This window comes from Oncorhynchus mykiss, chromosome 12 (assembly GCF_057628025.1).
Source record: "Oncorhynchus mykiss isolate SJ-2025 chromosome 12, ASM5762802v1, whole genome shotgun sequence".
NCBI classification, from domain to species: Eukaryota; Metazoa; Chordata; class Actinopteri; order Salmoniformes; family Salmonidae; genus Oncorhynchus; species Oncorhynchus mykiss.
The window spans coordinates 4,115,562-4,128,859 of record NC_143033.1 but is presented as its reverse complement, the minus strand read 5'-3'; the positions used below and the strand labels follow the sequence as shown (position 1 = coordinate 4,128,859).

The window sequence follows — 13,298 nt, the reverse complement described above, 5'->3', positions numbered from 1 at the left end:
CCAGAGAGTCAGAGAGCCACCAGAGAGTCACCAGAGAGTCAGAGAGCCATCAGAGAGTTACCAGAGAGTCACCAGAGAGTCACCAGAGAGTCACCAGAGAGTTACCAGAGAGTCAGAGAGTCACCAGAGAGTCAGAGAGCCAACAGAGAGCCACCAGGGAGTCACCAGAGAGCCACCAGAGAGCCACCAGAGAGTTACCAGAGAGTCACCAGAGAGTCAGAGAGCCACCAGAGAGCCACCAGAGAGTCACCAGAGAGTCACCAGAGAGTCACCAGAGAGTCACCGAGTCACCAGAGAGTCACCAGAGAGTCAGAGAGCCACCAGAGAGTCCTATATTGACATAACCTGAAAGGCCGCTCAGCAAGGAAGAAGCCAATGCTCCAAAACTGCCATAAAAAAGCCAGACTACGGTTTGCAACTGTACATGGGGACAAAGATTGTACTTTTTTGAGAAATGTCCTCTGGTCTGATGAAACAAAAATAGAACTGTTTGGCCATAATGACCATCGTTATGTTTGGAGGGTGAGGCTTGCAAGCCGAAGAACACCATCCCAACCGTGAAGCACGAGGGTGGCAGCATCATGTTGTGGGGGTGCTTTGCTGCAGGGGGGACTGGTGCACTTCACAAAATAGATGGCATCATGAGGAAAGAAAATTATGTGGATATATTGAAGCAACATCTCAAGACATCAGTTAAAGCTTGGTTGCAAATGGGTCTTCCAAATGGACAATGACCCCAAGCATACTTCCAAAGTTGTGGCAAAATGGCTTAAGGACAACAAAGTCAAGGTATTGGAGTGGCCATCACAAAGCCCTGACCTCAATCCTATAGAAAATTTGGGGGCAGAACTGAAAAGGTGTGTGACTCAGTTACACCAGCTCTGTCAGGAGGAATAGGCCAAAATTCACCCAACTTATTATGGGAAGCTTGTGGAAGGCTACCCAAACATTTGACCCAAGTTAAACAATTTAAAGGCAATGCTACCAAATACTAATTGAATGTATGTAAACTTCTGACCCACTGGGAATGTGATGAAAGAAATATAAGCTGAAATAAATCATTCTCTCTACTATTATTCTGACATTTCACATTCTTAAAATAAAGTGGTGATCCTAACTGACCTAAGACAAGATAATGTTTGACTAATCTATATGGAATTGTTTTAAGAAGGTCATACCAAGGATCATTTAGCTATTTGACTTTTAAGACCCCTTGAAGTATCAAAAATCTAAAATAAACTAATTCCATGCATTTTTCTCAACTGTTACCACGGGACCTTTAGACGAGGCCTGTGGGGCCTGCGAGGCCTGTGAGGTCTGTGAGGCCTGTGGGGCCTGTGAGGTCTGTGGGGCCTGTGAGGCCTGTGGGACCTGTGGGGCCTGTGGGACCTGTGGGGCCTGTGAGGCATGTGGGACCTGTGGGGCCTGTGAGGCATGTGAGGCCTGTGGGGCCTGTGGGACCTGTGGGGCCTGTGAGGCATGTGAGGCCTGTGGGACCTGTGAGACCTGTGAGACCTGTGGGGCCTGTGAGGTCTGTGGGGCCTGTGAGGTCTGTGGGGCCTGTGAGGTCTGTGGGACCTGTGGGGCCTGTGAGGCCTGTGAGGTGTGTTGGGCCTGTGAGGTCTGTGAGGCCTGTGAGGTCTGTGGGGCCTGTGAGGCCTGTGGGGCATGTGAGGCCTGTGGGGTCTGTGAGGTCTGTGAGGCCTGTGAGGCCTGTGGGGCATGTGAGGCCTGTGAGACCTGTGAGGCCTGTGGGGCCTGTGAGGTCTGTGGGGCCTGTGAGGTCTGTGGGGTCTGTGAGGCCTGTGGGGTCTGTGGGGTCTGTGGGGTCTGTGAGGTCTGTGGGGCCTGTGAGGTCTGTGGGCGTCCTAGAGCAAAACAACAGACGTACTACATGTTCCTGAGAGTCTCACCTTTCCACATAGGGGGACATAATAGGGCGCCAAACACAGCTCTCTTGTTGCCTTTCTTCGGCAGATGCTGTGGCTTGAGATTCATCCAATGCACAAAAGAAGAATAAGAAGAAGAAGATATCTCCTTCTTTAACTAACATATTTATATGGGGATTTTATTATGCTACTTAGATTTCCGCGGGAGAGCGGACATCAACTCTAGGGCGTTAAAAGGTCATTTTGCGTTTCAGTCGATGCTCAAGTTTCAAGCTTTTGGTTTAGCCGAGGTAGGCCGGCATTGTAAATAAGAATTTGTTCTTAACTGACTTGCCTAGTTAAATAAAAGTTCAATTAAAAACTACAAAAGGTGATCTCTGTGAACATCAGGGAAACTGTCAAGTAGAGGCCTCTGTTGGAGCAGTGAAGGTTTTTGTTTGAATCGCGGCCTAGTCGGATCCTTTGTGTGTTGCTGAAGCAGTGAGGAAGTCAAGTGACAGAAAGAGAACCTACTGGAAGAACTTGAAGGCCTTGACTGTGTATCCAGTCCCAGCAAACAGCTCCTTCAGGATGTCATCTGTTATAGATGGACTGTCGGTGGAGAGGAGGACGAAAACAAAGGAACAGTGTTTAGAGGGGAGCTCTGAAAAAAAAAAGGCTTTTTACCTTTCACTATTTTTTCAACAGGTGATACCTCTTTTGGTAGTAGCATACTGTAGACATATAGCTGGAGTACAGCCTCTACAGTATACTGCAGGAGTACAGCCTCTACAATATACTGCAGGAGTACAGCCTCTACAGTATACTGTAGGAGTACAGCCTCTACAATATACTGCAGGAGTACAGCCTCTACAGTATACTGTAGGAGTACAGCCTCTACAATATACTGCAGGAGTACAGCTAAAGGGGAACTTTCTTGTGACAGACATTATCATACATATTCGCTTGTTCAGATTTAAACACATCCATCCCCAGAAATAAACAGAATAGATAACTAGTGTTGGAGAGGGGGAGGAGGGAGGTGTAGTTGGAGAGGGGGAGGAGGGAGGTATAGTTGGGGAGGTATAGTTGGAGTTGGAGAGGGGGGGTATAGTTGGAGAGTGGGAGGAGGGAGGTGTAGTTGGAGAGGGGGAGGAGGGAGGTGTAGTTGGAGAGGGGGAGGAGGGAGGTATAGTTGGAGAGGGGGAGGAGGGAGGTATAGTTGGAGAGGGGAGGAGGGAGGTGTAGTTGGAGAGGGGGGGTATAGTTGGAGAGGGGGAGGAGGGAGGTATAGTTGGAGAGGGGAGGAGGGAGGTGTAGTTGGAGAGGGGGAGGAGGGAGGTATAGTTGGAGAGGGGAGGAGGGAGGTGTAGTTGGAGAGGGGGGTATAGTTGGAGAGGGGGAGGAGGGAGGTGTAGTTGGAGAGGGGGAGGAGGGGGGTATAGTTGGAGAGGGGGAGGAGGGAGGTATAGTTGGAGAGGGGGAGGAGGGAGGTATAGTTGGAGAGGGGGAGGAGGAGGGTATAGTTGGAGAGGGGGTGGAAGGAGGTATAGTTGGAGAGGGGGTGGAAGAAGGTATAGTTGGAGAGGGAGAGTAGGGAGGTGTAGTTGGAGAGGGGGAGGAGGGAGGTATAGTTGGAGAGGGGGAGGAGGGAGGTGTAGTTGGAGAGGGGGAGGAGGGAGGTATAGTTGGAGAGGGGGAGGAGGGAGGTATAGTTGGAGAGGGGGAGGAGGGAGGTGTAGTTGGAGAGGGGGAGGAGGGAGGTGTAGTTGGAGAGGGGGATGAGGGAGGTATAGTTGGAGAGGGGGAGGAGGGAGGTATAGTTGGAGAGGGGGAGGAGGGAGGTGTAGTTGGAGAGGAGGAGGAGGGAGGTATAGTTGGAGAGGGGAGGAGGGAGGTGTAGTTGGAGAGGGGGAGGAGGGAGGTGTAGTTGGAGAGGAGGGAGGTAAAGTGAATCTCACGGGATGTTGGATAGATGGAGGGTGGCAGAGGGAGGGAAGATGTTCTGAAAGTTCTTGGATCCAGGCTTCTTGAAGCGGTGTAGCGGGGAGCCGCTGAAGTCTTTAGTGAGGCCCTGGTCTTCCTGTCCCTCCCTGGGCAGCTGGACCGTCTGGTGTTTAGAGACGGTCACTCTGATCACCTTGCCGTGCAGCCGCTGGCCGTTCAGGTGGGACATTGCTGGAGTAGACGAGGAGAAGAGTCAGACACCGTACAGACTGACAGACATAAATAATTATAATAAAATAATAAAAATATTTGATTTGGCGGACACCTTTTAAAAAAATATATATATTTTACCCCTTTTCTCCCCAATTTCGTGGTATCCAATTATTGTAGTAGCTACTATCTTGTCTCATCGCTACAACTCCCGTACGGGCTCGGGAGAGACGAAGTTTGAAAGTCATGCGTCCTCCGATACATAACCCAACCAAGCCGCACTGCTTCTTAACACAGCGCGCATCCATCCCGGAAGCCAGCCGCACCAATGTGTCGGAGGAAACACCGTGCACCTGGCAACCTTGGTTAGCGCGCACTGCGCCCGGATCACCACAGGAGTCGCTGGTGCGCGATGAGACAAGGATATCCCCACCGGCCAACCCCTCCCTACCGGCCAACCCCTCCCTAACCCGGACGACGCTAGGCCAATTGTGCCTCGCCCCACGGACCTCCCGGTCGCGGCCGGTTACGACAGAGTCTCTGGTGGCACAGCTGGCGCTGCAGTACAGCTTTCACGGCCCTCAAGGACATCTGACATTAACAGGAGGCCTAAATAAAAGCCAGTGTAGTACATAATATCATTAAATCAACTGTAATACATAATATCATTAAATCAACTGTAATACATAATATAGTTAAATCAACTGTAATACATAATATCATTAAATCAACTGTAATACATAATATAATTAAATCAACTGTAATACATAATATAGTTAAATCAACTGTAATACATAATATCATTAAATCAACTGTAATACATAATATAATTAAATCAACTGTAATACATAATATCATTAAATCAACTGTAATACATAATATAGATAAATCAACTGTAATACATAATATTATTAAATCAACTGTAATACATAACATCATTAAATCAACTGTAATACATAATATCGTTAAATCAACTGTAATACATAATATCATTAAATCAACTGTAATACATAATATAGTTAAATCAACTGTAATACATAATATCATTAAATCAACTGTAATACATAATATCATTAAATCAACTGTAATACATAATATAGTTAAATCAACTGTAATACATAATATCGTTAAATCAACTGTAATACATAATATAGTTAAATCAACTGTAATACATAATATCATTAAATCAACTGTAATACATAATATCATTAAATCAACTGTAATACATAATATAGTTAAATCAACTGTAATACATAATATCATTAAATCAACTGTAATACATAATATCATTAAATCAACTGTAATACATAATATAGTTAAATCAACTGTAATACATAATATAGTTAAATCAACTGTAATACATAATATCATTAAATCAACTGTAATACATAATATAGTTAAATCAACTGTAATACATAATATCATTAAATCAACTGTAATACATAATATCATTAAATCAACTGTAATACATAATATCATTAAATCAACTGTAATACATAATATCATTCAATCAACTGTAATACATAATATCATTAAATCAACTGTAATACATAATATCATTAAATCAACTGTAATACATAATATAGTTAAATCAACTGTAATACATAATATCATTAAATCAACTGTAATACATAATATCATTAAATCAACTGTAATACATAATATCATTAAATCAACTGTAATACATAATATCGTTAAATCAACTGTAATACATAATATAGTTAAATCAACTGTAATACATAATATCATTAAATCAACTGTAATACATAATATCATTAAATCAACTGTAATACATAATATAGTTAAATCAACTGTAATATATAATATCATTAAATCAACTGTAATACATAATATCGTTAAATCAACTGTAATACATAATATAGTTAAATCAACTGTAATACATAATATAGTTAAATCAACTGTAATACATAATATAGTTAAATCAACTGTAATACATAATATAGTTAAATCAACTGTAATACATAATATCATTAAATCAACTGTAATACATAATATCATTAAATCAACTGTAATACATAACATCATTAAATCAACTGTAATACATAATATCGTTAAATCAACTGTAATACATAATATCATTAAATCAACTGTAATACATAATATCGTTAAATCAACTGTAATACATAATATCATTAAATCAACTGTAATACATAATATCGTTAAATCAACTGTAATACATAATATTATTAAATCAACTGTAATACATAATATCATTAAATCAACTGTAATACATAACATCATTAAATCAACTGTAATATATAATATAGTTAAATCAACTGTAATACATAATATCGTTAAATCAACTGTAATACATAATATCGTTAAATCAACTGTAATACATAATATTATTAAATCAACTGTAATACATAATATCATTAAATCAACTGTAATACATAATATCGTTAAATCAACTGTAATACATAATATCGTTAAATCAACTGTAATACATAATATAGTTAAATCAACTGTAATACATAATATAGTTAAATCAAGTGCATGAATCAAAGTAACATTTGAAATGAAAGGACCAGACGAAACAGAATGGATAAAAGAGGAGGGGATAGGATATGGACCCGGTTTTAGGGTTACTAGGGTTATTTTTTTAATATAGTTTTTTATTTTCAGTTAATAACAAATTCTTATTTACATTGACGGCCTACCCCAGCCTACCTCGGACGACGCTAGGTAAATTGTGCAGGGTAGCCTAGTGGTTAGAGCATTGGACTAGTAACTGGAAGGTTGTAAGTTCAAACCCCCGAGCTGACAAGGTACAATTCTGTCGTTCTGCCCCTGAACAGGCAGTTAACCCACGTTCCTAGGCCGTCATTGAAAATAAGAATTCGTTCTTAACTGACTTGCCTAGTTAAATACAGGTAAAAAAAATAAATAAAAAAATAAATAAAAATTGTGCACTGCCCTATGGGACACCCAATCACAGCCAGATGTGATGCAGCCTGGATTCAAACCAGGGACTGCAGTGATGCCTCTTGCACTGAGATGCAGTGTCTTAGACCACTGCGCCACTCAGAGTAAGGGTTTAGGGTCTTAGACCACTGTGCCACTCGGGGTAAGGGTTTAGGGAAAGTGTAAAGGGTTTAAGGTAAAGGGTTTAGGGTAAAGGGTTTAGGGTAAAGGTTTAAAACAGTAGGATCTATCCTCTCAGTATTAAAACAGTAGGATCTGTCCTCTCAGTATTAAAACAGTAGGATCTGTCCTCTCAGTATTAAAACAGTAGGATCTGTCCTCTCAGGTTTAAAACAGTAGGATCTGTCCTCTCAGTATTAAAACAGTAGGATCTGTCCTCTCAGTATTAAAACAGTAGGATCTGTCCTCTCAGTATTAAAACAGTAGGATCTGTCCTCTCAGTATTAAAACAGTAGGATCTGTCCTCTCAGTATTAAAACAGTAGGATCTGTCCTCTCAGTATTAAAACAGTAGGATCTGTCCTCTCAGTATTAAAACAGTAGGATCTGTCCTCTCAGTATTAAAACAGTAGGATCTGTCCTCTCAGTATTAAAACAGTGGGATCTGTCCTCTCAGTATTAAAACAGTAGGATCTGTCCTCTCAGTATTAAAACAGTGGGATCTGTCCTCTCAGTATTAAAACAGTAGGATCTGTCCTCTCAGTATTAAAACAGTAGGATCTATCCTCTCAGTATTAAAACAGTAGGATCTGTCCTCTCAGTATTAAAACAGTAGGATCTATCCTCTCAGTATTAAAACAGTAGGATCTGTCCTCTCAGGTTTAAAACAGTAGGATCTGTCCTCTCAGTATTAAAACAGTAGGATCTGTCCTCTCAGTATTAAAACAGTAGGATCTGTCCTCTCAGTATTAAAACAGTAGGATCTGTCCTCTCAGTATTAAAACAGTAGGATCTGTTCTCAGTATTAAAACAGTAGGATCTGTCCTCTCAGTATTAAAACAGTAGGATCTGTCCTCTCAGTATTAAAACAGTAGGATCTGTCCTCTAAGTATTAAAACAGTAGGATCTGTCCTCTCAGTATTAAAACAGTGGGATCTGTCCTCTCAGTATTAAAACAGTGGGATCTGTCCTCTCAGTATTAAAACAGTAGGATCTGTCCTCTCAGTATTAAAACAGTAGGATCTGTCCTCTCAGTATTAAAACAGTGGGATCTGTCCTCTCAGTAATAAAACAGTAGGATCTATCCTCTCAGTATTAAAACAGTGGGATCTGTCCTCTCAGTAATAAAACAGTAGGATCTATCCTCTCAGTATTAAAACAGTAGGATCTGTCCTCTCAGTATTAAAACAGTAGGATCTATCCTCTCAGTATTAAAACAGTGGGATCTGTCCCCTCAGTATTAAAACAGTAGGATCTGTTCTCTCAGTATTAAAACAGTAGGATCTGTCCTCTCAGTATTAAAACAGTAGGATCTGTCCTCTCAGTATTAAAACAGTAGGATCTATCCTCTCAGTATTAAAACAGTAGGATCTATCCTCTCAGTAATAAAACAGTAGGATCTGTTCTCTCAGTATTAAAACAGTAGGATCTGTCCTCTCAGTATTACAACAGTGGGATCTGTCCTCTCAGTATTAAAACAGTAGGATCTATCCTCTCAGTATTAAAACAGTGGGATCTATCCTCTCAGTATTAAAACAGTGGGATCTATCCTCTCAGTATTAAAACAGTGGGATCTATCCTCTCAGTATTAAAACAGTGGGATCTATCCTCTCAGTATTAAAACAGTGGGATCTGTCCTCTCAGTATTAAAACAGTGGGATCTGTCCTCTCAGTATTAAAACAGTGGGATCTGTCCTCTCAGTATTAAAACAGTGGGATCTGTCCTCTCAGTATTAAAACAGTGGGATCTATCCTCTCAGTATTAAAACAGTGGGATCTATCCTCTCAGTATTAAAACAGTGGGATCTGTCCTCTCAGTATTAAAACAGTGGGATCTGTCCTCTCAGTATTAAAACAGTAGGATCTGTCCTCTCAGTATTAAAACAGTAGGATCTGTCCTCTCAGTATTAAAACAGTAGGATCTGTCCTCTCAGTATTAAAACAGTAGGATCTGTCCTCTCAGTATTAAAACAGTAGGATCTATCCTCTCAGTATTAAAACAGTAGGATCTGTCCTCTCAGTATTAAAACAGTAGGATCTGTCCCCTCAGTATTAAAACAGTAGGATCTATCCTCTCAGTATTAAAACAGTAGGATCTGTCCCCTCAGTATTAAAACAGTAGGATCTATCCTCTCAGTATTAAAACAGTAGGATCTGTTCTCTCAGTATTAAAACAGTAGGATCTGTCCTCTCAGTATTAAAACAGTAGGATCTGTCCTCTCAGTATTAAAACAGTAGGATATGTCCTCTCAGTATTAAAACAGTAGGATCTATCCTCTCAGTATTAAAACAGTAGGATCTGTCCTCTCAGTATTAAAACAGTAGGATCTGTCCTCTCAGTATTAAAACAGTAGGATCTGTCCTCTAAGTATTAAAACAGTAGGATCTGTCCTCTCAGTATTAAAACAGTAGGATCTGTCCTCTCAGTATTAAAACAGTAGGATCTGTCCTCTCAGTATTAAAACAGTATGATCTGTCCTCTCAGTATTAAAACAGTAGGATCTATCCTCTCAGTATTAAAACAGTAGGATCTGTCCTCTCAGTATTAAAACAGTAGGATCTATCCTCTCAGTATTAAAACAGTAGGATCTGTCCTCTCAGTATTAAAACAGTAGGATCTGTCCTCTCACCAAGCTGTTCTGATCTGTTCTGTTCTCTCAGTATAACAGTGGGATCTGTTCTGTTGTCTCAGTATAACAGTAGGATCTGTTCTCTCACCAAGCTGTGCCTGAGTAGCATCGGCCATCTGGATTAAGGCATTCTCTTTCTTGTTGAACAGAATTTTGACCCGATGCACATCACCATACACCCCTAGAGAGAAGGCATAGAGGGAAGGGATAGAGGGAAGGGATAGAGGGAAGGGGTAGAGGGAAGGTATAGAGGGAAGGGAGAGAGGGAAGGGAGAGAGGGAAGGGAGAGAGGGAAGGGAGAGAGGGGAGGGAGAGAGGGGAGGGAGAGAGGGAAGGGATAGAGGGAAGGGATAGAGGGAAGGGATAGAGGGAAGGGATAGAGGGAAGGGAGAGAGGGGAGGGAGAGAGGGAAGGGATAGAGGGGAGGGAGAGAGGGAAGGGATAGAGGGAAGGGATAGAGGGAAGGGATAGAGGGGAGGGAGAGAGGGGAGGGAGAGAGGGAAGGGAGAGAGGGAAGGGAGAGAGGGGAGGGAGAGAGGGAAGGGATAGAGGGGAGGGAGAGAGGGAAGGGATAGAGGGAAGGGATAGAGGGAAGGGATAGAGGGAAGGGATAGAGGGAAGGGAGAGAGGGGAGGGAGAGAGGGAAGGGATAGAGGGGAGGGAGAGAGGGAAGGGATAGAGGGGAGGGAGAGAGGGAAGGGATAGAGGGAAGGGATAGAGGGGAGGGAGAGAGGGGAGGGAGAGAGGGAAGGGAGAGAGGGGAGGGAGAGAGGGAAGGGATAGAGGGAAGGGATAGAGGGAAGGGATAGAGGGAAGGGAGAGAGGGGAGGGAGAGAGGGAAGGGATAGAGGGGAGGGAGAGAGGGAAGGGATAGAGGGGAGGGAGAGAGGGAAGGGATAGAGGGAAGGGATAGAGGGAAGGGATAGAGGGAAGGGAGAGAGGGGAGGGAGAGAGGGAAGGGATAGAGGGGAGGGTGAGAGGGAAGGGATAGAGGGAAGGGATAGAGGGAAGGGATAGAGGGAAGGGATAGAGGGAAGGGAGAGAGGGGAGGGAGAGAGGGAAGGGATAGAGGGGAGGGAGAGAGGGAATGGAGAGAGGGGAGGGAGAGAGGGAAGGGATAGAGGGAAGGGAGAGAGGGGAGGGAGAGAGGGAAGGGATAGAGGGAAGGGAGAGAGGGAAGGGATAGAGGGAAGGGAGAGAGGGGAGGGAGAGAGGGAAGGGAGAGAGGGAAGGGATAGAGGGGAGGGAGAGAGGGGAGGGAGAGAGGGAAGGGATAGAGGGAAGGGATAGAGGGGAGGGAGAGAGGGAAGGGATAGAGGGAAGGGAGAGAGGGAAGGGATAGAGGGAAGGGAGAGAGGGGAGGGAGAGAGGGAAGGGAGAGAGGGAAGGGATAGAGGGGAGGGAGAGAGGGAAGGGGTAGAGGGAAGGGATATAGGGAAGGTATAGAGGGAAGGGATAGAGGGAAGGGATAGAGGGAAGGGAGAGAGGGAAGGGAGAGAGGGAAGGGAGAGAGGGAAGGGATAGAGGGGAGGGAGAGAGGGGAGGGAGAGAGGGAAGGGATAGAGGGAAGGGATAGAGGGGAGGGAGAGAGGGAAGGGATAGAGGGAAGGGATAGAGGGAAGGGATAGAGGGAAGGGATAGAGGGAAGGGAGAGAGGGAAGGGATAGAGGGAAGGGATAGAGGGAAGGGATAGAGGGAAGGGATAGAGGGAAGGGATAGAGGGAAGGGATAGAGGGGAGGGATAGAGGGAAGGGATAGAGGGAAGGGAGAGAGGGAAGGGATAGAGGGGAGGGAGAGAGGGAAGGGATAGAGGGAAGGGAGAGAGGGGAGGGATAGAGGGAAGGGATAGAGGGAAGGGAGAGAGGGAAGGGATAGAGGGGAGGGAGAGAGGGAAGGGATAGAGGGATAGAGGGAAGGGAGAGAGGGAAGGGAGAGAGGGGAGGGAGAGAGGGAAGGGATAGAGGGGAGGGAGAGAGGGAATGGAGAGAGGGGAGGGAGAGAGGGAAGGGATAGAGGGAAGGGATAGAGGGAAGGGATAGAGGGAAGGGAGAGAGGGAAGGGAGAGAGGGAAGGGAGAGGGAGGGAGAGAGGGGAGGGATAGAGGGAAGGGATAGAGGGAAGGGATAGAGGGAAGGGAGAGAGGGGAGGGAGAGAGGGAAGGGAGAGAGGGAAGGGATAGAGGGGAGGGAGAGAGGGAAGGGATAGAGGGAAGGGATAGAGGGAAGGGATAGAGGGAAGGGATAGAGGGAAGGGATAGAGGGAAGGGATAGAGGGAAGGGAGAGAGGGGAGGGAGAGAGGGAAGGGATAGAGGGGAGGGAGAGAGGGAAGGGATAGAGGGAAAGGATAGAGGGAAGGGATAGAGGGAAGGGAGAGAGGGGAGGGAGAGAGGGAAGGGATAGAGGGGAGGGAGAGAGGGAAGGGATAGAGGGAAGGGATAGAGGGAAGGGATAGAGGGGAGGGAGAGAGGGAAGGGATAGAGGGAAGGGATAGAGGGAAGGGATAGAGGGGAGGGAGAGAGGGAAGGGATAGAGGGAAGGGATAGAGGGAAGGGATAGAACGAGAGAGTGGGAGGGACAAGAGGAGTGTGAAGTACATACATTATTTCAATACAATTCAAAAGGGGCTTTATTGGCATGGGAAAACAGATGTTTACATTGCCAAAGCCAGACTATTTCCCTTCATTGTATAATGCTGAGAGTTACAGGGAGATAGAAGGATAGAGGTGTGTGAGATGACAAACAGATGCCAGTATCTAAACAGACAGGACAGGAAGTATACTTATCAGCCAATCACAGTTAGCATAAAAGGCACAGTAACCACAGTAACCCCCCCCCCCACACACACAGCTATGCAGTGAATGACAACCAACCCCATTACTAAATGGCCTTACCAAATAGGATGAACAGTCCATGTGGTGATATGCTCTGCAGGGAGAAGAAAGAGGAAATCAGAAAACTGGTCAAGTGCAGGTAATACTGGTGGTGTGGTGATACAGAAACCAACCAAGCATGTACCTTCCCTTTCCCTTGCATCATCATCATACACAGCCAGCCAGCCGCGGCCCTACCAGCCAGCCAGCAGCAGCCCAACCAGCCAGCCAGCAGCAGCCCAACCAGCCAGCCAGCAGCAGCCCAACCAGCCAGCCAGCCGCGGCCCAACCAGCCAGCCAGCCGCGGCCCAGCCTGCCAGCCAGCCGCGGCTCAGCCAGCCAGTCAGCAGGGCCCAGCCAGCCAGCCAGCAGCAGCCCAGCCAGCCAGCAGCGGCCCAGCCTGCCAGCCAGCAGGGCCCAGCCAGCCAGCCAGCAGCGGGCCAGCCCTAATGCTTCTTATCTAGCTGGAGAATCAGATAAGACCCAGCTATTCACCACTACCCAGTCCCAAATCCAACCCTATTACCTATGTAGTGGGCCCTGGGGAAAAGTAGTGCACTGCATAGATAAAAGGGTGGGATTTGGGACACAGCCCAGGTCGTGTCTTATGACATCAACTGCTGCTGACACACATAGAGAACGCAGCTACTAACATGAAACTCCTTAATG

General features: G+C 45.1%; 1 protein-coding gene across 4 annotated transcripts in view; it reads right to left on the bottom strand.

Moving 5' to 3' along the window:
• The window catches only part of LOC110536866 (polypyrimidine tract-binding protein 3), a 125,443-nt gene that overhangs the window by 3,775 nt on the left and 108,370 nt on the right, over positions 1 to 13,298 (bottom strand). For all 4 annotated transcript variants that reach the window (XM_036936744.2, XM_036936747.2, XM_036936746.2 and 1 more), the window contains exons 10-13: positions 12,651 to 12,684; positions 9,848 to 9,940; positions 3,830 to 4,046; positions 2,403 to 2,480 (exon numbers count right to left, since the gene is read on the bottom strand). In XM_036936744.2, coding sequence (XP_036792639.1) covers positions 2,403 to 2,480; positions 3,830 to 4,046; positions 9,848 to 9,940; positions 12,651 to 12,684 — 422 coding nt within the window. The remainder of the gene's footprint in view (positions 1 to 2,402; positions 2,481 to 3,829; positions 4,047 to 9,847; positions 9,941 to 12,650; positions 12,685 to 13,298) is intronic.